General features: G+C 41.0%; 1 protein-coding gene across 1 annotated transcript in view; it reads right to left on the reverse strand.

Annotated features, from left to right (window-relative positions):
* Positions 1 to 26,819, reverse strand: part of LOC137434817 (serine/threonine-protein kinase D1) — a gene marked incomplete in the record, with an annotated part of 259,878 nt that overhangs the window by 107,019 nt on the left and 126,040 nt on the right. Inside the window, 2 exon segments of the mRNA XM_078785044.1 lie at positions 7,264 to 7,471; positions 12,814 to 12,891. Of these exon segments, the coding sequence (XP_078641170.1) occupies positions 7,264 to 7,471; positions 12,814 to 12,891 (286 nt within the window).

Here is a 26,819-nt window from a genome sequence, read left to right on the forward strand (position 1 = left end):
TTATGTGTCGGTTTGACTTTTTGTGTGATTAATGTTAGCTCTTTCACGAGCCTCGATCTTGTATTAAAAAAAAAGAAAAAAACAAGAAAAAAAAGATGTGCGCCCTGTGATGATGCATGCTGAAATCGTTCTGAGATGCGTGCCCTGCGATGATGCATGCTGAAATCGTTCTGAGATGTGCGCCCTGCGATGATGCATGCTGAAACCGTTCAGAGATGTGCGCCCTGCGATGATGCATGCTGAAATCGTTCTGAGATGTGCACCCTGCGATGATGCATGCTGAAATCGTTCTGAGATGTGCGCCCGGTGATGATGCATGCTGAAATCGTTCTGAGATGTGCGCCCTGCGATGATGCATGCTGAAATCGTTCTGAGATGCGTGCCCTGTGATGATGCATGCTGAAATCGTTCTGAGATGCGTGCCCTGCGATGATGCATACTGAAACCGTTCTGAGATGTGCGCCCTGCGATGATGCATGCTGAAATCGTTCTGAGATGCGTGCCCTGCGATGATGCATGCTGAAATAGTTCTGAGATGCGTGCCCTGCGATGATGCATGCTGAAATCGTTCTGAGATGCGTGCCCTGCGATGATGCATACTGAAACCGTTCTGAGATGTGCGCCCTGCGATGATGCATGCTGAAATCGTTCTGAGATGCGTGCCCTGCGATGATGCATACTGAAACCATTCTGAGATGTGCGCCCTGCGATGATGCATACATAAATCGTTCTGAGATGTGCGCCCGGCGATGATGCATGCTGAAACCGTTCTGAGATGCGTGCCCTGCGATGATGCATACTGAAACCATTCTGAGATGTGCGCCCTGCGATGATACATACATAAATCGTTCTGAGATGTGCGCCCGGCGATGATGCATGCTGAAACCGTTCTGAGATGTACGCCCTGCGATGATGCATGCTGAAACCGTTCTGAGATGTGCGCCCTGCGATGATGCATGCTGAAATCGTTCTGAGATGTGCGCCCTGCGATGATGCATGCTGAAACCGTTCTGAGATGTGCGCCCTGCGATGATGCATGCTGAAACCGTTCTGAGATGTGCGCCCTGCGATGATGCATGCTGAAATCGTTCTGAGATGTGCACCCGGCGATGATGCGCACTTAAACCTATTTAATTTATTAACTAATTGGTTTCAGTGGTTTAAGTAAGTCACTAGCCAATTGATTACAAAATTAATTATTTTACGATTATCATTTATTTATTTTAATTTTTATTTATTTATTTTCCTTGTCATATGGGCAATATCTCAGGCACCTTTTGAGCAAGGAAGCTGTATTTGGACACGGCAGTGACCAAGTGATTTGGCTATAAAGGGTATTTTTTATTGAATGATTAATCAAGTAATCGATTAGTTATTTCTATTTTGAATTAATTACCTCATTTTCAAAAAGTTAGATTTAGATGAAGCGGTTTAGGTTTGGGTATGCTATTAGCAAATTGATGAAGAAATTAAATATTTTACGATTATTAGTTATTATTTGAATTATGCAATTAATCAATTAAACAATCAATTTATTGTACACCGCTCCCTCCCAATTCCGTCTCCATGTGCGGCATCCCCGGGCGCGAATTCACCCCGGCAATGTCGCACGCTGGAGGATATGTTATTTATTTATTTGGTATGTGGGGTGGTGTACTTTAAACGTAACCCTACTCCTTACGCTCACCAGAGGAGAGGGTATTGTATTTGGGTCCATTTGTTTGTTAATGTATTTATTTTATATGGCACTTGGCAAAAAAACCAACCAATTTTTAACAAGTATATTAATCACTCCGGTTTGTATGTTTGTCTGTCGGCTCACTTATACTTGCATACAGGTCACAATTTTAACCTGATCTTCACAAAACTTCTCCAAATGGTAGAGTTGTTGGTCCGACAGAGTTGTTTTTTTTTTTTTCGGTCAAAAGGTCAACATAAGCCAAAGGTCAACCACTTTCCTTCTAATTTTTAAAATCCTCAATTTTCATCTGATTCACTTGTAAATATGAAAATAATTTGCATATCAGCTAACTGAATTCAACCACCAACTATTTTTGAGATCAGCATCAACCAAAACATCAACATAGGCCAAAAGCTCCACAATGTTTTCAAATTTCTAAAATCCTCAGTTTTCATTTGATTGACTAGAAATGTTAAGTGGATTTGCATATCTGAACATTGATTTCAACCACCAATTATTTTTGAGGTCAACATAAGCCAAAAGGTCAACATAGGCCAAATTTCGAAAATAATCAGTTTTCATTTGATTGACTTCAAATTTTAAGTGGATTTGCATATCTGGACACTGAATTTAATCACCAACGATTTTTGAGGTCAACATAGGCCAAAAGGTCAACATAGGCCAAATTTCTAAAATCCTCAGTTTTCATCTGATTGACTTGAAATTTCAAGAGGACTTGCATACCAGGTCCTTGAATTCAACCAACAAATATTTTTGAGGTCATCATAGGCCAACAACTTATTTTAGGGATTTCGCAAGTATCGTGCTATGCACGACATATTTCTTGTTTGTTACCTGCAAAAATCGAAGATTTTTAAAGCATATTGGTTGTTCCTGTGTTATTACTTGGCAAAAAAAAAAAAAATTGACGAGTATGTTGATCACTACGGTTTGTTTGTTCTGTCTGTATGTCTGTCTGTGTCTGTCTGTCTGTGTCTGTCTGTCTGTGTCTGTCTGTCTGTGTCTGTATGGCAGTCGCCTATAGGTAACAAATTTCAACCGATCTTCACGAAACGTCACCAAATAGTAGAGTAGGTCATAAGCAAGAAGCCTATTGTTTTTGGGGTTAAAATTTCAATAGGTCAACACAGGCCAAAGGTCACAAAGTTTGTCAAATTTCAAAAATCCTCAATTTCCATCCGATTGACTTGACATTTAAAGAGGATTTGCATATCTAGTCACTGAATTCCACCCCCAACTATGAGGTCAACATTGGCCAAAATGTCAACACAGGCCAGGTTTCTAAAATCGTCAATTTTCATCCAATTGAATTGAAATTTGAAGAGGATTTGCATATCTGGTCACTGAATTCAATCACCAAATATAATTTGGGTCAACATAGGCCAAAAGGTCAACATAGGCCAAATTTCTAAAATCCTCAATTTTCATCTCATTGACTTGAAATTTTAAGAGGATTTGAATACCAGGTCACTCAATTGAAACCAACAATTATTTTTGAGTTCGTCATAGGCCAACAACTTCTTTTAAGGATTTTTCAAGTATCGTGCTATGCATGACATATTTCTTGTTTGCTTGATTGTCTGCACAGAATAAGTATGCTTTTCTCTGCAACTGTTGGTCTGATTAACAGGAAATTTTAACCTCAGCTGCGCCTCCTCCTATAGATTTTTATTGTTAAATATGATGTCATAGGCCACGTGGTACACTGGTACAGGCACCATCTTGGAAAATCGAAAAACGTTGCACCTTTATAGCTCCAAAACCGCTCCATGGAAAAAATGTAAACGTTGCTCATTGTAAAGAACTCAGCATGGGGAATAAGTGTTATTAACAATGACGTCATTTGTGCCTTAATTATGACGTCATAATTCACAAGTGCAATACTTAGTTTGATCAGTTTGAAATGTCTTGAGTGTGATCTACACAACAATTATATTGGAGAACGCAAATTGATGTTGTCATCGGTAAATTGATGTTGTCAACGTCAATTGATGTTGTCAAAGATAAATTTATGTTGTAGTGGTCTGGCAGCCATATTGGATCCGCTTAACCGATCATTGCGAAACTTTAACCAATTGATCAAATACCCATGGGAAATATGGCTTGTTTGACAAAGATGACATCAGTCACGTGGTCTGGCAGCCATATTGGATCAAAGAAAAAAAAAACATTTAAAAACCAGAAGAGTTGGCTCACACCAAGTCCTTCTCAAGACTGAGGGGTAAGTATTCTATGAATACCATCTAGTTAGCTGAGTTATTTCAGACTTTTCGAAAAATCTGTCATAAAAAGCAATCATATATGGACTAGACCGCTCACTATTTCACCACTCCTGGATTGGCTTGGAGAGCTATGTTGAAAATAACAAAACAACTGTTGGATTTAATTGGGCAATGTAGATATGCTCCTGTGTATTGAGAAAGCAAAAAGAGGTGGAACATCCCAAGTCTGTTCTAAAAGATACGCAAAGGCAAAGAACAAATATCTGCCTAATTTTAATAAGAATGAAGAGAGCTCCCGCTTGATGTATTATGATGCCAACAATTTGTATGGTTGGGCTATGTCTCAAGCTCTTCCTTTCACCCCCCCCCCCCCCTTCCCATGCCTTCCCCCCAAAGCTCTCTCCCTCCCACAGTTCTCTCGATGTCTCCATGTCTCTCGGTCCCTGCTCTCAAATGTTGTGTTTGTGTCCTTCCCCCTCTCTCCCCATCTTGTCTACCGCTCCCGATGTTATTTGTTTTGTGTGTCTGTTTGTCTTTCTGTGTGATTAATGTTCGCTCTTTCACGAGCCTCGATCTTGTATACAAAAAAAAAAAAAAAAAAAAAATCTGACCCAGAACACGTGGATTATTTAGATTTATGGGTATTATCTTGAGGTTGATTTGGAGTATCGTAAAGTCTCACATGAAAAACATAAAGACCTTCCTCATGGGGCTTAAAAGATAATCCCTAATAAGGAATAGCTTCGCGAATATCAACAATCACTTCATACAGAGAAAAAATATAACCCTTCAGAAAAACTAGTGACAACACTATATGATAAAGAGAATTATGTTCTTCATCAGACAAACCTAAAACACTGTGCAAGTGCTGAATTGAGAGTAAAGAAACTTCATAGGATTATTAAATTCGCTGAAAGTCACTGACTTAAAAATATATACTGGCTTCAATACAGATGAGGACAAAAGCAAAAAGTAACTTTGAAAAGGATTTCTATAAGCTGATGAATAATGCTGTATTCAGAAAGAATATGAAAATGTAAGAAACAGACGAAACATTAAACTCACTAAATCCTGGAAACAGGTATCTAAGCGAATCAACAAACTTAACTTCAAAAGGACAGAGATATTCTCTGACAACTTTTGTGCTATTCATATGACTAAAGAAAGTATTGTTATGGATAAACCAATTTATATTGGAACTACAATTCTCGACTTGTCAAAGTTACTGATGTATAATTACTATTCTTGGGGAAAATGCCAGGGGAATAGAAAAAGCCCCTTTATATGGTAGGTCCCATGTGACAAACTATAGAAAAGAAGGGACATTCCATGGCTTGTAGAAAATGCCAAACTAAAGGAAAGAAGGGACATTCAAAAAATCTCATGTGCATGCTGAACTACCCTTGTGTTCTGAGGAGGAACCAAGTAATGCTCCAGAAAGGTTCATAAAAAGGGGTGCCCTACATCTGGCAAATAAAATAAATTTACTACTTCATGCAGCTGTATGAATCATATTGGCACCCCTTGTAGGTATATTGGGTATATTATATATATATATATATATATATATATATATATATATATATATACACAACAGAATTCCTTTGCTGAGGTGCCACACCCACATATGAGGAAGAGAGAGTTCGGATGAGTGGATTGAAGTTGGTCCATGTTGTCGGACAGCGAGATATAAATAGAGTCATCACTGTTTGATGGACAGGACAACACACATATGAACAAAAGGTGGGAGTGGAGGGGAAGCCGTAGCCAGAGGCACTCATGGGGTTTGGGAGGTGTAAGAGCTGTACACAGAGTGAGAAATTGAGTTTTTTTAAGTGAAAACCAGTGAAGACAAAGATCTTGAAGACCTTTAAAGATCCCGAAGACCCTTTTAGAGCCCTTGGCCCCTTTAAGACCGCTAAGACCCCTAAGACCATTATGATCCCCAAGACCCATAAGACCCTGAAGACCCAAAAGACAATTTAAGACCTGGAGACCCCTAAAGTCTTTCAAGGCAATAACGACACTTTAAACCCCAGGACCCCTGAGACACCTTTAACTTTAAGACCCTTTCGACACTTCAGACACTTTTAAAGCTCTTCATCCTTAAGACCTTTTATACCCTTTACACCCCTTGAACCTTTCAACATTTACACCCCTCAAGTCGCTTTAGACCCCTTTGACCTCAACACCATTTATACCCCTTACACCCTTAAAACAAATTAGACAGCTTGGACCCTTGACCATTTAAAGCTTTAGACCACTTGGACCTTTTTAGACCCTGTTTACATGCTTGAGAGATTAAACCCTTTCGACCCCTTAGACACCAACTACTATTGTAATGTACCCTTAAGACTTATAGGCCATATAGAACCGTTTCAGCGCACACCAGATAAACATCTATAGTCTTTTTGCAAAACACAGACTACACTTTTTTTCAAGTAATGTGCAAAGTCGCTAATTCTCTGCTAGTTCATAATAATATGCATTATTTAACAGACAAAACAAAATAAATCTGCTGTTAAAAATCATTCTGGTTTGCCCATTTGTTGATCTGAGTAATGTTACTTTGCATTCGCTGGAGGTTTTATTTCCTTTCCAAACACTCTGGTCTCAGGTTGTGACGTAAATGTAATAAATACCTGCATGGGTTAATGACTTTTCTAAAAAATAAATATTGGAGAGGGAGAGGAAGGGGTGTTAATGTAGCAATTTCACAGAGGTGTGTGGGGGGGGGGGGGGGGGAGGGGATGTAGGGGGTGGGGGGAGGGAGGTCGGTTGAGGGGGGTCATTTATTCTTTATTTATATACATTTATATATATTTATATACATTATATTCATTATATATGAATTGTGAAAGATGATGGGAATAGAGCCTGTGATTGATGTTGTGAAGAGGAACAGGTTGAGATGGTTTGGTCATGTGTTGAGGAAGGATGAAAGTGACTGGTTGAGAAGAGTGATGGAAATGAATGTAGAAGGAAGTAGAGGACGGGGAAGACCGAGAAAGACTTGGCTAAAGATGGTGGAAGAAGAAATGCGGGCAAGGGGGTTAACAGGGGGAGCTGCAGAAAATAGGGGCAAAATGGAGAAGATTGTCATGGGGACCGCAAGGCTAACCCCCGCTCTAGCAGGGAAAATGGCCTTAAAATGGCTGTTGTTGTTGTTGTTGTTGTATATACATTATACATTTATCCTTCAGACAACAGACCTTGAGACAAAACTTGTTTTGTTACTAACCTAAGTGTCACAAGTCCCAATGGTGGATCACAATCTGCTATTAACCTAAGGAACGACTATCAGGTTCTAAAAAATATGCAAAGGCTGCGAATGTTTACCCAATTGCTTTTAAATCTCCATCACAATCCACATCCGCTGGGTCAGCATTGTCGCTCATGTCCGTGTTCAAGCAGGAAAGTGCCCCGATGAAGTTGGGGGAGATGGAAAATTCTCCATCATCGATAAGTGCACTGTTCCTTTCGCTCTCGTTGTCATCACTGCTCTCTTCCATCACTACATCGTTGTCTCCAAACAATGAGGTGACTTCTGTGATGGAAGGTGCAGAAAAATTGGTCAAAATCCAGATGGAAATGGTAAATCTATCTATACATGTAATAAACTAGCTGAAATACCTTGCATGGGGAAATTCAATGGAATATGTGTTGAAGTATTAAGTCAAAATCGAAGATATCTTGGTAGCCCAAAGGCCATAGGCATAGTGATAGACCTACATCCGCCATACATACTGTATACATACATACATACATACATACATACATACATACATACATACACAAAAACCTACATCCACCACACATAAACATAGCCCTACATCAACCACACATAAACATAGACCAATATCCGCCATACATAAACAAAGACCAATATCCGCCATACATAAACATAGCCCTACATCCACCACACATAAATATAGACCAATATCCGCCATACATAAACATAGCCCTACATCCACCACACATAAATATAGACCAATATCCGCCATACATAAACATAGACCTACATCCGCCATACATAAACAGACACCAATATCCGCCATACATAAACACATACCAGTATCCGCCATACATAAACACAGACCAATATCCGCCATACATAAACAGACACCAATATCCGCCATACATAAACATAGACCAATATCCACCATACATACACATAGACCTTCATCCACTATACATAAAGGTAGACCTACATCCACCACACATAAACATAGACCAATATCCGCCATACATAAACAGACACCAATATCCGCCATACATAAACAGACACCAATATCCGCCATACATAAACACAGACCAATATCCGCCATACATAAACATAGACCAATATCCGCAAACATACATAAACATAGACCAATATCCACCATACATACACATAGACCATCATCCGCTATACATAAAGGTAGACCTACATCCGCCATACATAAACATAGACCAATATCCAACATACATAAAGGTAGACCTACATCCGCCATACATAAACATAGACCAATATCCGCCATACATAAAGGTAGACCTACATCCGCCATACATAAACATAGACTAATATCCGCCATACATAAACATAGACCAATATCCGCCATACATAAACATAGACCTACATCCGCCATACATAAACATAGACCAATATCCGCTATACATAAACATAGACCAATATCCGCCATACATAAACATAGACCTACATCCGCCATACATAAACATAGACCTACATCCACCATACATAAACATAGACTTTCATCCACCATACATACATACACAAAAACCTACATCCACCACACATAAACAAAGACCAATATCCACCACACATAAACATAGACCAATATCCACCATACATACACATAGACCTTCATCCACTATACATAAAGGTAGACCTACATCCACCACACAAAAACAAAAACCAATATCCGCCATACATAAACACAGACCAATATCCGCCACACATAAACAGACACCAATATCCGCCATACATAAACATAGACCAATATCCGCCATACATAAAGGTAGGCCTACATCCGCCATACATAAACATAGACCAATATCCGCCATACATAAACATAGACCAATATCCGCCATACATAAACATAGACCAATATCCACCATACATAAACATAGACCTACATCCGCCATATATAAACATAGACCAATATCTGCCATACATAAACATAGACCAATATCCGACATACATAAAGGTAGACCTACATCCGCCATACATAAACATAGACCAATATCTGCCATACATAAACATAGACCTTCATCCGCTATACATAAAGGTAGACCTACATCCGCCATACATAAACATAGACCAATATCTGCCATACATAAAGGTAGACGTACATCCGCCATACATAAACATAGACCAATATCCGCCATACATAAACATAGACCAATATCTGCCATACATAAACATAGACCTTCATCCGCTATACATAAAGGTAGACCTATATCCGCCATACATAAACATAGACCAATATCCGCCATACATAAAGGTAGACCTACATCCGCCATACATAAACATAGACCAATATCCGCCATACATAAACGTAGACCTACATCCGCCATACATAAACATAGACCAATATCCACCATACATAAACATAGACCAATATCTGCCATACATAAACATAGACCTTCATCCGCTATACATAAAGGTAGACCTATATCCGCCATACATAAACATAGACCAACATCCGCCATACATAAACATAGACCAATATCCGCCATACATAAACATAGACCAATATCTGCCATACATAAACATAGACCTTCATCCGCTATACATAAAGGTAGACCTATATCCGCCATACATAAACATAGACCAATATCCGCCATACATAAAGGTAGACCTACATCCGCCATACATAAACATAGACTAATATCCACCATACATAAAGGTAGGCCTACATCCGCCATACATAAACATAGACCAATATCCGCCATACATAAACATAGACCAATATCTGCCATACATAAACATAGACCTTCATCCGCTATACATAAAGGTAGACCTATATCCGCCATACACAAACATAGACCAACATCCGCCATACATAAACATAGACCAATATCCGCCATACATAAACGTAGACCTACATCCGCCATACATAAACATAGACCAATATCCACCATACATAAACATAGACCAATATCCGACATACATAAACATAGACCTACATCCGCCATACATAAACATAGATCAATATCCACCACACATAAACAGAGACCAATATCCACCATACATACACATTACACATAGACCTTCATCCGCTATACATAAAGGTAGACCTACATCCACCACACATAAACATAGACCAATATCCACCATACATAAACGTAGACCTACATCCGCCATACATAAACATAGACCAATATCCGCCATACATAAACATAGACCAATATCCGCCATACATAAACATAGACCAATATCCGCCATACATAAACATAGACCAATATCCGCCATACATAAACATAGACCAATATCCGCCATACATAAACATAGACCAACATCCACCATATGCCTTTTCCCACAACACACAAAATCCTGTTTGCGTCAATACAAATACTTGCTCGGTGCATATTTCCTACGAAAATTCCACCTTCCTACTTTATTTTTCTCCTTCCTCACTTTGCTTTTAGTCCACTCTCAGGTTGAAAAACATCATTGTTAGACAGTAGCTATGAAATGCTGTGGTATGTTGCTTACGGAGGCAATGTTAGACCACCTTTTGTCGTGGTTGCTACAAACCAAACAATGGTAAATTATTTTGTAAAATAAGGAGACATAGGTACAGATGTATATTGTTGTGTTATTATGTATTTCCACTGTTGAATTCATCTATATGACTCGTTTGTACCATGTGATGTATTGTGCTGTGACATTTCAACATGTTTGAACCAGGTCTTCCAAATGATCAATTCATACTGTACAATGTCGAATAATGATTCAGGAAATCTCGTTACGTTATGCCTTTAAAATATACTCAAATATAGATATAAAACGTTTTTACTGAGTTCAATAAGTAGCTTTTAGAAAGATGTTGGTGTAATGAGGAGGTTTTCAAGGTAAACAATATGATACAACTGGTTGACTGACCCGGGAGAGAAGTAAATTAGCATTCAAAGAACTTGTTTACCATTTCCATTGCGTTTGGTAAAACTAATTTCCATCGACACAATGTTCTGCATTTGCAATGCTTGTTTGCCTTTGGCTAAACAAACTTGGCTTTTCATTGGAGCTGTTCTCTAGGTCAAATTAACTCGGTGGGTAATATGCAACGAACATTGTTGAGTCCTCAGAGGTTATCAACATCACAGTAAGATGCAAAATACCTTGAAAATGATCCGAGGTGGGGACGCGTGTCCCCTCCCTCATCTTTGAGAATGAATGATCTTGCATACGTGACCTGTGTGGGATGGGTTCACGTGTGTTTGTACTTCCCCTCCCACCTATTCAAATCATGAAGGTATATCAAGACTGATTTTCACCCCTCAGCCCAAATTGGGCTAAGGGTCTTCTTAACTTAATCAGACGTGATCTGCTTAACAGAAACTTTCCTCCTTCATGATGTCTCTGATGCCTTGGTATCTCTCCCAGGTTACTCCCTCCTCTGGTATGATAGACCTGAGCCTCGTCCTGGAGGTGGGGTTGCTATCTTTATAAAAAAAACTCTTCCTCACTCACCCTGCGCTACCCTCTCTCCACCTCACCCCCAGGAATACCTTTGGCTACGGCTTCCCCTTCGCTCCCACCTTTTGTTCATATGTGTGTTGTACCGTCCACCAAACAGTGATGACTCCATCTACATCTCGCTGTCTGATAATATGGACCAACTTCTATCTACCCATCCCAACTCTCTCTTCCTCATATGTGGTGATTTCAATTGTCACCATGCCAGTTGGCTGGGTGTGGGTACCACTCTTACCAGCCATGGCTCTTCAGCAAAGGACGTCTGCGACTCACTGGGACTGACACAATCTGTCAATTTCCCGACCCGGATCTCAGTCAACAGAGCATCTTCTCTTCTGGACTTGGTTATGACTAACTTCCCTGAAAATGTCTGCTGCTCTTCTTCTGCTCCAATCGGCTCATCTGATCATGTGCTTGTTAAAGTGGACATCTCTCTGACCATTCTCAGAGAGCCTGCTCAGCGTCGACGAGTCTGGCATTTCACTCAGGCCAACTGGCACGGTCTTCAAGCAGCCATCAATCATCTGGACTGGTCTCCCATCTCTACCGCCTCTGACATCAACTCATCCTGGGAATTCTTCCAAAGTAAATTGCTCTCTCTCATGCACAGATTTATCCCATCTCGTCTTCAGTTGTCATACCCTTCCTCCCGTCCATGGTACACGGAATGTTGTGGTGAGGCTGTTGCCCAGAAACAACTTGCCTGCGTCTCCTGGAAAGCTAATCCAACGGAAGGAAATCCGTTCAAAGGATAAAAAAAATAATATATAACCACCTTTAGAGGCCATTTTTCCCCGCAAGCGGGGGTTGGCCTTTTTCGGGGACCATGGTTGTTGTTGTTTTTTGGTCCCCTTTTTGAAGCAATGTTTTACGGCCGGATGCCCTTCCTGCCGCCAACCCTTTTTGTCGCCTTTTTACGACAAACAGGGAATTACCAGTGAACTGGTACTCAATTTGCCGACCTCGGAAGGATGACAGGCTGAGTCAACCCCCCTGGCGTTAATTCAGCGATCGACCGGGATTCGAACCCAGGATCCTAGGATCCTAAGCTGGCACCCTAGCCGCTAGCCCAACACCAGGCAACGTCATCGTTGAAAGGATGACGGAAGGAAAAAGGATGACGATGATGATAAAGGGACACAAACACAAATGTGCAAAGACATCAGTCGTTGATAACCAGGCCTCACCTCCAGCAACGGCTTCATCTCCGAGACAATCCTTAGGAACTTTGGATGCACAACGCTTGTGGCAGTTAAACTTGCAATCTGCGGAGGCAAGGTGATGAGAGGATAATTAACACTATATACAGGGGTACCTCGATTTACGTCTCGGATGTGTTTGGTTTTTTTTTGTTTGTTTTTTTGGATACAAGATCAAGGCTCGTGTAAGAGCTAACATTGAATGATCGTTTTATTCAATGTTAGCTCTTACACGAGCGTTGATCTTGTATCCAAAAAAGAAACAAAAAAAAAAAGTAAGAGCTAACATTAATCATAAAAAACAAATTGACACATAAAACATAAGATAAAGGGAGCGGGAGACAAGATGGGGAGAGAGGGAAGCACACAAGCACAACATTTGAGAGCAGGGACATCGGGAGATCTGTGGGAGGGAGACGGCTTGGGGGGAGGAGGCACGGGAAGAGGGGGGGGGGGGGGGAGAAACACATGGACACTGCTAGGACTTCCAGGAAAGAAGTCGGTATTTCAAAAAAGTGGATCTGGGGTGAATTAACGGGGGTAGAAAAGATCAAGGTTTTGGAAGGGGGAAGATAAGAGATGGTGGTGAACAGCTGTTTTAAAGACCTGGAGGGAGGAGTGGGATTGAAGTGAGTGAGGGAGTTTGTTCCAGAGGCGGGAGAAAAGAGGAATGAAAGAGTGAAGGTGAGCAGAGAGTCTTGATTTTGGCAGTTTAACCATAGGAGGGTTGCAGGCAGATCTTGTGCGACCTGAAGGAATATTTGGCGGACAGAGCACAGACAGAGCGGGGGGAGCTATGGCGGATAGGAGTCAGTAGAAGACAGCAAGACCACCAACCCGCCTGCGGTGAGTGAGTTAAAGGCCGTCGGAGTTAGCTTCATCGCGGGAGATTCCAAAGATTCTGAAAGCTTTGGTTTCAACAGCGTGAAGCCGAGCTAGGTGTGAGGCAGGAGCACCAGCCCAGAGGGGAGAGCAGTATTCCATTGAGCTGCGAATGAAAGCCTTGTGTGTGGTGAGGCGCTCAGGTGTGCCAATGAAGGACTTCACACAACAAAGGATGCCCACTGCCCAGTCGGCAACTGGCTTTGGAGGCCAACTTGGAAATGTGGTTTTCCCAAGAAAGATCATGGCAGATAGTGAGACCCAAAAGCTTGAGTGACAGAACTTCTTGGAGAGAATTGTTGAGAAAGTAGATGGGAGGGTTGTCCAGTCGGTCTTTTCGGAGAGACATAGTAAGAGTTGAGATTTGTCAGGATTGAAAGACATGTTCCACTTGTTTTACCAGTCTGTGATTTTGTCCAGGTCTGCAGAGAGTGAGGAGGCTGCAGACTGCCGATCTGAGGGATGAGGAATGGAGCGACAGAGAGTGGAGTCATCAGCAAAGAGATAGAGAGGATTTTCCAGAGAGTCGGAGAGATAATTTATGAAGACCAGAAAAAGCACAAGGCCCAGAACACTGCCTTGGGGAACTCCAGCCTGAACAAGAAGGGGAGATGAGAGAAATCCATTCAGGGCCACACGTTGACTATGACCAGAGAGAAGTCCGCAAGCCATGCGTGGAGATTTCCATGGATACCATAGGAGGAGAGATTGGTGAGCAGAGTTGGGTGCCAGACCGTATCGAAGGCACGTGATATGTCAAGGGAGACAGCTCTGATTTCCTGTTTGGCATTGAGGACCTCCATCCATTGTTGAGAAGGTAGAAGCAGCATCTCCAGAGTATGATGACCTGGTGTGAATCCAAATTGATGATCCGAGATCAAGCCATTGGAGAAGAGGAAGGATTTGATGTCAGAAGTGATGATTGATTCCATGACCTTGCTGATTATTGGGAGCAGGCTGATTGGTATGTTGTTGTAAGGATCTGTTTTTGCAACTTTTTTGTGTAAAGCGGTAATGTTTGCTGATTTCCAAGCTGATGGCAGATGACAATGAGCAAAAGAGAGGGTTAAGAGAACAGACAGAGGGTGAGATAGAGCAGCAGAGCAGGATTTTAGGACCTGTGGGCTGATGCCGTCTAGTCCAGTTGCAGAATCTGAGTCGAGGTTTGACAAAAACTTCTCCACCTTGTCAGGAGAGAAGGACACAGAGTCCAGGAGCAGCTGGGTTCGACTGGGTAAGGTGGGTACAGAGAGAGATGGGTTTGGGACACAAGATTTTGAGGCAAACACAAAGTTGAGGCATTCGGCTTTTTCACGTGCGGTGTCAGCTGTGTAGCCGGTGTCAGCTGTGTAGCCGGTGTCAGCTGTGTAGCCGTTTGAGGTAAGGGAGAGGATGGAAGGGGAACAAACACCAGAAATAGATTTGACCAGATGCCCCCAGGATTTGGAGGAGGGAGACAGGTTTGAGAGTTCAGCCTTGAGAGTATCGAGATATTGGTTCCTGGCTCTCCTGAGGGTAGTGTACTTGAAAAGTGCGACTTCAATCAAAACGACTTAGATCGAATCAACTTTCCGTCTGGTTTCTACTGTAGACCTGGAATGACGTCAAATCTAAGAAAGTCATGAACATCGTCTGGCCAGGCTTGGTGCCATGCGGCATTCACACAGTGCTCCGGTACCTCATCCCACAACTTGCTGATGTTGTCGACGCCATGTATAAAGTTGAAGGTCTTCCAAATTCCTTGATGGTTGGCTTTCCCTCACCTGCTGCATCCTCAATCATCTTAGCAAATGTCCTCCTGAGGTAATACTCATTGAATGCAGCTATCATCCCTCGGTCCATTGGCTGGAGCAACGACATGGTGTTTGATGGCAGGAAAGGAAGATTGATGTTGGGGCAGAGGGTGTCAAAATCGAATTCATGGCCTGCAGCATTGGCTAAAACTAGGGCATGCCCGTACTATATATATATCTAAAATTATATCCCCCCCCTCTATTTACATGAAATGGTTTGGTCCATTCGCAAAGCCAAAGCGAACGGCTTGCGAGTACGGTGACTATCCCCCCCCTCTATTTACATGAAATGGTTTGGTCCATTCGCAAAGCCAAAGCGAACGGCGAACGGCTAAATCGCCATAGCCGTACCCGTACGCTCTCACATCACGCATCTCACATCACGCATCATGTTTTTAATTGAATTACTATCCGTAATGGCGCACGCTCTCACAGGAGCTCCGGAAGGTCGCATATCGCAGTTACGATGAATCGCAAATTAGTTTTAATTAGTTTTAAAACATAGTTTAACGCCAACATAGCGCCAACATAGTTTGCCAACGTGAAATAAATGAATACGCTCTCAAATGTGCCGTCCGAGGCAGAGTCTGTTCGCCACGTTCGGCACACGTGATAGCTCGCTGCTCTCTGATTGGTTGAATCGTTTTTTGGACATAGCTCGGTAACTACTTGTCCGATTAATATGAAACCTTGAAAAGGCACATCCTCGGGTCCCCAGCAATATACCTGGCAAGTTTCAAGTATATCGGACCCGTGGTTGTCGAGAAACAGCGGTCACAGACAGACACACACACACACACACACACACACACACACACACACACACACACACACACACACACACACACACACACACACACACACACACACACACACACACACACACACACACACACACACACACACACACACACACACACACACACAGATTACTGGAATTATAGATAGATGAGGAGAATTTTAAAGTCCATGTTTTCCCTCTTTCAGTATTCCCTCAATGTTGGCAATAAATAGTCAACAAAACAAACCTCTCTTTGAAGATTTGTCTCGTTATCCAGGCGTTTCTGTTACTTTTCCAGGTGGGGGGGGGGGGGGGGGGGGGGGTTGTCTGGCCTTTACATAACTATTCATTGGCCTCAAATTCTCACTATGATAGATGAGCAACGGCTTCAGCTTCCAATTACCTTCTGCGTTGCCACCCAACAGAAGGGTCACATGGTCTTGTGAGGCCTTTAAACCTGAGGCTGTTTTCTCCTCACAGGAGTTAAATGTCCTGGATGGCATCCTTTTCCAGTAAAGGCCAGTCTCGTCCACATTAAAAACCTGCTTCGGACTGTATCCACCTTCCTCAGTGGTTATCTTCAAAACTTTGACAAAATCTTTCATCAATTTTTCATCGACACTGGAAGTTTCTCCTGTCAGCTTGAAGCTGTGGAGTTTGTGATGCTTTTTAATCCTATCAAACCACTTATTCAAATCCTATCAAACCAGTCTTTTTAAATCCTATTAAAACAGTCTTTTTTAATCCTATCAAACCAGTCTTTTTAAAATCCGATCAAACCAGTCTTTTAAAAATCCTATCAAACCAGTCTTTTTAAATCCTATCAAACCAGTCTTTTTAAAATCCGATCAAACCAGTCTTTTTTAATCCGATCAAACCAGTCTTTTAAAAATCCTATCAAACCAGTCTTTTTTAATCCTATCAAACCAGTCTTTTAAAAATCCTATCAAACCAGTCTTTTTAAAATCCTATCAAACCAGTCTTTTTAATCCGATCAAACCAGTCTTTTTTAATCCGATCAAACCAGTCTTTTTAAAATCCGATCAAACACGTCTTTTTTAATCCTATCAAACCAGTCTTTTAAAAATCCTATCAAACCAGTCTTTTTAAAATCCTATCAAACCAGTCTTTTTAATCCTATCAAACCAGTCTTTTTTTAATCCTATCAAACCAGTCTTTTAAAATCCTATCAAACCAGTCTTTTTTAATCCTATCAAACCAGTCTTTTTAAAATCCTATCAAACCAGTCTTTTTAAATCCTATCAAACCAGTCTTTTTTTAATCCTATCAAACCAGTCTTTTTTAATCCTATCAAACCAGTCTTTTTTAATCCTATAAAACCAGTCTTTTTAAATCCGATCAAACAGGTCTTTTTTAATCCTATCAAACCAGTCTTTTTTAATCCTATCAAACCAGTCTTTTTAAATCCTATCAAACCAGTCTTTTTTAAATCTGATCAAACCAGTCTTTTTTAATCCTATCAAACAGGTCCTTTTTAATCCTATCAAACCAGTCTTTTATAAATCCAATCAAACACGTCTTTTTAAAATCCTATCAAACCAGTCTTTTTAATCCTATCAAACCAGTCTTTTTTAATCCTATCAAACCAGTATTTTTAATCCTATCAAACCAGTCTTTTTTAATCCTATCAAACCAGTCTTTTTAAAATCCTATCAAACCAGTCTTTTTTAATCCTATCAAACAGGTCTTTTTTAATCCTATCAAACCAGTCTTTTTAAAATCCTATCAAAGCAGTCTTTTTAAAATCCTATCAAAGCAGTCTTTTTTTAATCCTATCAAACCAGTCTTTTTAAAATCCTATCAAACCAGTCTTTTTAATCCTATCAAACAGGTCTTTTTTAATCCTATCAAACCAGTCTTTTTAAAATCCTATCAAACCAGTCTTTTTAATCCTATCAAACCAGTCTTTTTTAATCCTATCAAACCAGTATTTTTAATCCTATCAAACCAGTCTTTTTTAATCCTATCAAACCAGTCTTTTAAAAATCCTATCAAACCAGTCTTTTTTAATCCTATCAAACAGGTCTTTTTTAATCCTATCAAACCAGTCTTTTTAAAATCCTATCAAAGCAGTCTTTTTTTAATCCTATCAAACCAGTCTTTTTAAAATCCTATCAAACCAGTCTTTTTAATCCTATCAAACCAGTCTTTTTTTAATCCTATCAAACCAGTCTTTTTAAATCCTATCAAACCAGTCTTTTTTAATCCTATCAAACCAGTCTTTTTAAAATCCTATCAAACCAGTCTTTTTTAATCCTATCAAACCAGTCTTTTTTTAATCCTATCAAACCAGTCTTTTTTAATCCTATCAAACCAGTCTTTTTTAATCCTATCAAACCAGTCTTTTTAAATCCGATCAAACAGGTCTTTTTTAATCCTATCAAACCAGTCTTTTTTAATCCTATCAAACCAGTCTTTTTTAATCCTATCAAACCAGTCTTTTTTAAATCTGATCAAACCAGTCTTTTTTAATCCTATCAAACAGGTCCTTTTTAATCCTATCAAACCAGTCTTTTAAAAATCCTATCAAACCAGTCTTTTAAAAATCCTATCAAACCAGTCTTTTTATAATCCTATCAAACCAGTCTTTTTTAATCCTATCAAACCAGTCTTTTTTAATCCTATCAAACCAGTCTTTTTTAATCCTATCAAACCAGTCTTTTGTAATCCTATCAAACCAGTCTTTTGTAATCCTATCAAACCAGTCTTTTTTAATCCTATCAAACCAGTCTTTTTTAATCCTATCAAACCAGTCTTTTTTAATCCGATCAAACAGGTCTTTTTTAATCCTATCAAACCAGTCTTTTTAAAATCCTATCAAACCAGTCTTTTTAAAATCCTATCAAACCAGTCTTTTAAAAATCCTATCAAACCAGTCTTTTTAAAATCCTATCAAACCAGTCTTTTTTAATCCTATCAAAGCAGTCTTTTTTAATCCGATCAAACAGGTCTTTTTTAATCCTATCAAACCAGTCTTTTTTAAATCCGATCAAACCAGTCTTTTTTAATCCTATCAAACCAGTCTTTTAAAATCCTATCAAACCAGTCTTTTTTAATCCTATCAAACCAGTCTTTTTAAAATCCTATCAAACCAGTCTTTTTAATCCTATCAAACCAGTCTTTTTTAATCCTATCAAACCAGTATTTTTAATCCTATCAAACCAGTCTTTTTTAATCCTATCAACCCAGTCTTTTTTACCCTATCAAACCGGTCTTTTTAAAATCCTATCAACCAGTCTTTTTTAATCCTATCAAACCAGTCTTTTTTAATCCTATCAAACCAGTCTTTTTAAAATCCCATCAAACCAGTCTTTTTTAATCCTATCAAACCAGTCTTTTTTTAATCCTATCAAACCAGTCTTTTTTAATCCTATCAAACCAGTCTTTTTTAATCCTATCAAACCAGTCTTTTTTAATCCTATCAAACCAGTCTTTTTTAATCCTATCAAACCAGTATTTTTTAATCCTAGCAAACCAGTCTTTTTTAATCCTATCAAACCAGTCTTTTTTAAATCCGATCAAACCAGTCTTTTTAATTCTATGAAACAGGTCTTTTTAAATCCTATCAAACCAGCCTCGGCTTACAGTAAAGGTCCCTTTAGCCGTGGCCATGAAAACGGAACTCTCGCTCTCTTTTTGAAGTCATCATTCAGCTTTTAGCTTTCTGCTGTATGATGACTTGACTCACAGGCATCCTATTCCATTGAGGTCCTCAATCCACATGGCCAGCCTACCTTCCATATTTTCCATGTAAAATATCCTTAGCTTCATAATCAACATGGCATAGCACGTTTAGCGCTTTCACAAATTTGTTCTCCATTTTAATAAACTGCACGTACAGTTGTTGACGGCAAACCCAAGTGCTGACGGACATGGACAGCATGATCACCACTCGCCATTCTGTGTATAACATCCAATTTCACCTCCAAATTTAGTTTTATGCACTTTCTTATCACTCCTGCATGCTTATAACTCGTGATGAACACAATGAATGATGATATCAATACGAATCACACCACTGCATGCAAAGATTTTGGAAGTACAGTACGTCTGAACAGCACAAAGGCAGAATAAAGTATTCTTCCTCTTCCTTGGGCATCCACTTATCATAGGTAGTGACATCAGAATAAGAAAAGGAAGAAGAAGAAAGTACAATGCACTTTTCATTGAAGTTACATCGTTTAAGTCACGTGCTTCGGCTTTTCCGTCGCAAATTTTACCAAGCCACCCCGTCAATTGAATTTGAATAGCCATGGAAGAAGATTTTCCATGTTTTACATGGACAATATGATAAAGAATTTGAATGTGAAAAGCGTCCATGGCAGCATAATGTCTGACTTCGATGCCATCGAATCGGTCGCAGCGGCGGATCCAGGATTTTAGGTTGGGGCGAGGGGGGGGGGCACAAAAAAATTAGATTGTATTGAAAAGGATAATTTCGCAAAGCAGAGCGAGGGGAAGAGTTTTTTGTGGGTGTTTCTTTTTGTCATAATTTCTAAAGACTATTCTAATTAGAGACAAAAACATGCTATGGCTAATAGACTTTAAAACAAGTACCCTGGTGAAAAAACTTTTGCTCAAAACAACATTTATTAGGTTTCCTCTACATGCAATGTAGAGGAATACCTACCTATTAAAACTGCTAGAGTTTTTATTATCCCCTTCCTCCCCCCCTCCCACCCTCCACCCTTCCCAGGTCCAAAAACTTTAAAATCAATGTTCCCTGCAACCGTTGGTCTGACTGGCACGAATTTTTCATCAAGTGATTGGCTAGACCTGTATAATTATTTAGTGCCAATTATGACGTTGTATGTCACGTGGTATGGGCACCATCTTGGAAAGAACCTTCAACTTTGCCCCTCGATATCTCTGAAACGGCACAATGGAAAAGATTGAATCATGGCTCATTATGACGATCTCTGCACTGGGACTATATATATATATATATATATATATATATATATATATATATATATATATATATATATATATATATATATTTGTATACAAGATCGAGGCTCGTGAAAGAGCTAACATTAATCACACAAAAAGACAAAACGACACACAAAACACAAAAAACAAGGGGAGCAGCAGACAAGATGGGGAGAGAGGGGGAAGGACACATATGAGAGGGGGAAGAGGGGGAAGGCCACAAACACAACATTTGAGAGCAGGGACATCGGGAGGACTTGGGGGGAGGTGGGAAAGGAATAAAACATATGAACACTGCAAGGACTCTGGGGTGAATTACCGGGGGTAGAAAAGATCAAGGTTTTCGATGGGGGAAGATAAGAGATGGTGGTGAACAGCTGTTTTAAAGACCTGGAGGGAGGAGTGGGATTGAAGGGAGTGGGGGAGTTTGTTCCAGAGGCGGGAGAAAAGGGGAATGAAAGAGTGAAGGTGAGCAGAGAGCCTAGACTTTGGCAGTTTAACCATAAGAGGGTTGCAGGCAGATCTTGTGCGACCTGAAGGAATATTGGGGGGACAGAGCACAGAGAGAGCTGGGGGAGCAAGGCCGGAGAGGAGTCGGTAGAAGACAGAAAGACCACCAACCTGCCTGCGGTGAGTGAGTGAAAGGCCCTCGGTGTTGACTACATCGCAGGAGATTCCAATGATTCTGAAAGCTTTGGCCTCAACAGCGTAAAGCCGAGCAAGGTGTGAGGCAGGAGCACCAGCCCAGAGGGGGGAACAGTGTTCCATTGAGCTGCGGATGAAAGCCTTGTATGTGGTGAGGAGCTCAGGTGTGCCAAGGAAGGACTTCACACGACGGAGGATGCCCAGTCGGCGACTGGCTTTGGAGGCCAGCTTGGAAATGTGGTTTTCCCAAGAAAGATCATGGCAGATAGTGAGACCCAAAAGCTTGAGTGACAGAACTTCTTAGAGAGGATTGTTGAGAAAGTAGATGGGAGGGTTGTCCAGTCGGTCCTTTCGGAGAGACATTGTAAGAGTGTGAGATTTGTCAGGATTGAAAGACATGTTCCACTTGTTTGACCAGTCTGTGATTTTGTCCAGGTCTGCAGAGAGTGAGGAGGCTGCAGACTGCCGATCTGAGGGATGAGGAATGGAGCGACAGAGAGTAGAGTCGTCAGCAAAGAGATAGAGAGGATTTTCAAGAGAGTCAGAGAGATCATTGATGAAGACCAGAAAAAGCACAGGGCCCAGAACACTACCTTGGGGAACTCCAGCCTGAACAGGAAGAGGAGATGAGAGAAACCCATTCAGGGCCACACGTTGACTACGACTAGAGAGGAAGTCCGCCAGCCATGCGTGGAGATTTCCATGGATACCAAAGGAGGAGAGTTTGGTGAGCAGAGCAGGGTGCCAGACCATATCGAAGGCACGTGAAATGTCAAGGGAGACAGCTCTAATTTCCTGTTTGGCGTTGAGGACCTCCATCCATTGTTGAGAAAGCAGAAGCAGCATGTCCAGAGTAGAGTGACCAGGTCTGAAACCAAATTGATGATCAGAGATCAAGTCATTGGAGAAGAGGAAAGATTTAATATCTGAAGCAATGATGGATTCCACGACTTTGCTGATAATTGGGAGAAGGCTGATTGGTCTGTAGTTGCTGGGATCTGTTTTTGCACCTTTTTTGTGCAAACCGGTGATGTTGGCTGATTTCCAAGCAGATGGCAGATGACCTTGAGCAAAAGAGAGGGGTGAAGAGAACAGAAAGAGGGAGTGAAAGAGCAGAAGAACATGATTTTAGGACCCGTGGGCTGATGCCGTCAGGACCAGTTGCAGAATCAGAGTCGAGGGTTGACAGAAACTTTTCCACCTTGTCAGGAGGAAAGGACACAGAGTCCAGGAGCAGCTGGGTACGACTGGGTACGGTGGGTACAGAGAGGGATGGGTTTGGGACACAAGATTTAGAGGCAAACACAGAGTTGAGGCATTCAGCTTTTTCACGTGCGGAGTCAGCCGTTAAGCCGTTTGAGGTGAGGGAGGGGATGGAGGGGGGTACAAACACCAGAAACAGATTTGACCAGACGTCACCAGGATTTGGAAGAGGGAGACAGATAAGAGAGTTCGGTCTTGAGAATGGTGAGATATTGTTTCCTGGCTCTCCTGAGGGTGGACACACACTTGTTTCGGGCTTTGTGAAAGGAAATGAGATTTCCTTCCGTTGGATTTGCTTTCCAGGAGACGAAAGCAAGTTGTTTCAGGGCAACAGCCTCACCACAAGATTCCGTGTACCATGGACGGGAGGAAGGGTATGACAACTGAAGACGAGATGGTATAAATCTGTGCATGAGAGAGAGCAATTTACTTTGAAAGAATTCCCAGGATGAGTTGATGTCAGAGGCGGTAGAGATGGGAGACCAGTCCAGATGATTGATGGCTGCTTGAAGACCGTGCCAGTTGGCCTGAGTGAAATGCCAGACTCGTCGACGCTGAGGAGGCTCTCTGAGAATGGTCAGAGAGATGTCCACTTTGACAAGCACATGATCAGATGAGCCGATTGGAGCAGAAGAAGAGCAGCAGACATTTTCAGGGAAGTTTGTCATAACCAAATCCAGAAGAGAAGATGCTCCGTTGACTGAGATCCGGGTCGGGAAATTGACAGATTGTGTCAGTCCCAGTGAGTCGCAGAAGTCCTTTGCTGGAGAGCCATGGCTGGTGAGAGAGGTACCCACACCCAGCCAACTGGCATGGTGACAATTGAAATCACCACATATGAGGAAGAGAGAGTTGGGATGGGTAGATAGAAGTTGGTCCATTGGTCCAAATTATCGAGTTGGTCCAAATTTAGGATATTAGATGTGCTAACGTTACGAGGTTAGAATTCGACAAATAGAACCCTTGATGCCATGAATATGATATTTTTTGTCAATGACCTTTGTGAAAAAAAATTCAGAATCCCAAAAAATTCGACGTCATAGGTCACATGGTTCGGCGCCATATTGTTTTTCGTGAAAAACACTAAAAACCCTTTTTTCTCCGAAACAGCTTAACCATTTGAGTACAGATGACGTCCAGTGCCGCATAAATAGATCGTCAGTACGTGGTTGCATTCCCGTACCAAAATGCTAAATTAATCCCGTTTTATCAAATTTATCGAGGTTCGATAAAATTTTTTTAATTTCTATTGGTTGCTGGGGATCCCGGTATTATCCAAAAAAAAGTCCCGTACTCAAAGGGTTAACAGGTCGAGCCCAAGCTTTGCAGGCATGATCGCATGCCCAAGAAAAACAAATAATCCCCAGCAGTGACATCATAGTTCACATGGTTTAGGAGTTATGATGTTTTGAAGCATAACATTTTAAACCTATCTCCTCCCTCATTTTTGAAGATATCGAGTGGACACTTTACACATATGTTCCCTATGTCTGGAAGTAAAAAAGTTATTTGGGAAGTTGAGATAAGTCACATGGTTTAGCCGTAGTAAATAATTAATTGAACGAAAATCTTAAAAACCTTCTATCTCTTGAACCGCTGCATTGATTGACCTGAAACTTTAAGGTAATGCAGCTCTGGTCAAGGGGAAAAATGTTTACAATTTCAATACGATTGGTTGTACTGTCTGGAAGCCAAAAGTCGTTGTTGTTGGAGGAAGAAGAAACTCTAAAATGTTTCTTCCCAGACCATCTATATAATAATACCGTAAGGACTCGACTTTGTTATCCCTTTTACGCCGCACCCAGTGACCCGATGCCCACGGCACTAATGGATTTACGATCTACGAACCGCGCTCTTTGTTTATCACCTACAGCCATACTCGAAAAATCTGAATTAGCCGACGTTGGGGCCCAAAAGCATCCGATTAACTGCCGATACGATGCCATCTTACGACGCCATCGTATTGGCGTCTGCTGGGCGAAAGCGAAGCAAGCCGTCCGCTGATTGGACAGGCGAAGGCGAAAGCAAGCCGTCCACTGAGTGGACAATCCAGAGCATGCATTTGTGCCGGTGTCGGCGATCGTTGTTCATATACGCACTCTTCATTCTCATCTTTCTTCCCAACTCTTACTCGGACAAGCAAATCCCCTATGCCATCCATAATGGTACACTCTATCCATACACCACATCCTCCCTTCCGTGGATGTTCCACGGGTTTCGGCTAGTGTAAATGATTGTGCCACTGCCATTTTTCAGATTTATTTCCTTTAAAATCAATTTCTCTGCAGTCGTTGGGCCGATTGACAGGAAATTTTCACCATGAGAGCGCCTCAGCATGTAGAATCTTTTAATGGTAATTATGACGTCATCGGTCATGTGTTTTGGGCACCATCTTGGAAAAAACGAAAACAATTGCACCTCTATCTCCAAAAGCTCTGCTTATAAAAAAATGGAGACATGGCTCATTGTAAAGAACTCCCCAGGCAGAATAACCCCCCATGTGAACGATGATGTCATCGGTGCCTCCATTATGATGTCATAATTCAACAGGTACAAAACTTCATCCGATCAGGATGAAATTTGTTAAGCATCATCAAGGAATAACTTGATGGAGAAAAATAATAATGACATAATTGGTCACGTGGTTCGGCCGCCATATTTGTTTTTGTGAAAAGCCTTAAAAATCTGTAAAAACCCATTTTCTCTGAAACGGCTGAACAAATCGAGGCCAAACATTACATGCATACTCGCATACCAACTTTTTGAAGCATAAACCTTTAAGACCTATCTCCTCCCTCATTCTTGAACATATCAAGTGGAAACTTCACAAATACACGACATGACCAAAAGTATGTGGACACACGAAAATCACATCTCATTCCAAAATCATGGGCATTAATATAGAGTTGGTCTCCCCTTTGCTGCTATAACAGTCTCCACTCTTCTGGGAAGGCTTTCCACGAGATGTTGTAACATTGCTGTGGGGATTTGCTTCCATTCAGCCACAAGAGCATTAGTTAGGTCGGGCACTGATGTTGGGCGATAAGGTGTGGACCTTTTTATTTGACCTTTTAAGCGACACATACGTAACCGAATTTCTAACCCTGCTTTTTGCTTCGCGAGCGCAGTGTAATAATAAATTATCGTATCTGGATCTGGATTCAGATCTCCACCAAAATTGAATCAATTCGTCATTGTTACAAACCCAATCTGTCCAACAAGTTTCGTCCTAATCCGCCCATATTTTTTGAGATATTATGTTGAATGCCGTTTTTAACTATTTCTCAATAGTGAAGAATCACTTTTAAAATTTTAGTATCCAGATCTGGTTCTTCACCAAAATCTAAACAACTAGTTCTGCTCATATACCTAACCTGTCCACCAAATTCCGTCCAAATCCGTCCACAACTTTGTGATATATCCTGTTCACAAACAGCCAAACAAACAAGAAAGACGTCCGTGCAGAGATACTTGCAAAATCCCCAGAATCCCCACAAAGGCCCCAGAAAAAAGTTACCATGGATACATCAAGTTTTCCATTTCTTTAAGATTAAAATCGACGATCTTAATCAGAAGTAGGGTCAATCGGATGAAGATTGATTATTTTATATGAAAATTGATGATTTTAGAAGTTTGACCTTGAGTTGACCTTTGACCTTGAGTTGACCTTAAAGTAG

The sequence above is a fragment of the Myxine glutinosa genome, chromosome 9, assembly GCF_964187855.1.
Source record: "Myxine glutinosa chromosome 9, kmMyxGlut1.1, whole genome shotgun sequence".
Classification (NCBI taxonomy): domain Eukaryota; kingdom Metazoa; phylum Chordata; class Myxini; order Myxiniformes; family Myxinidae; genus Myxine; species Myxine glutinosa.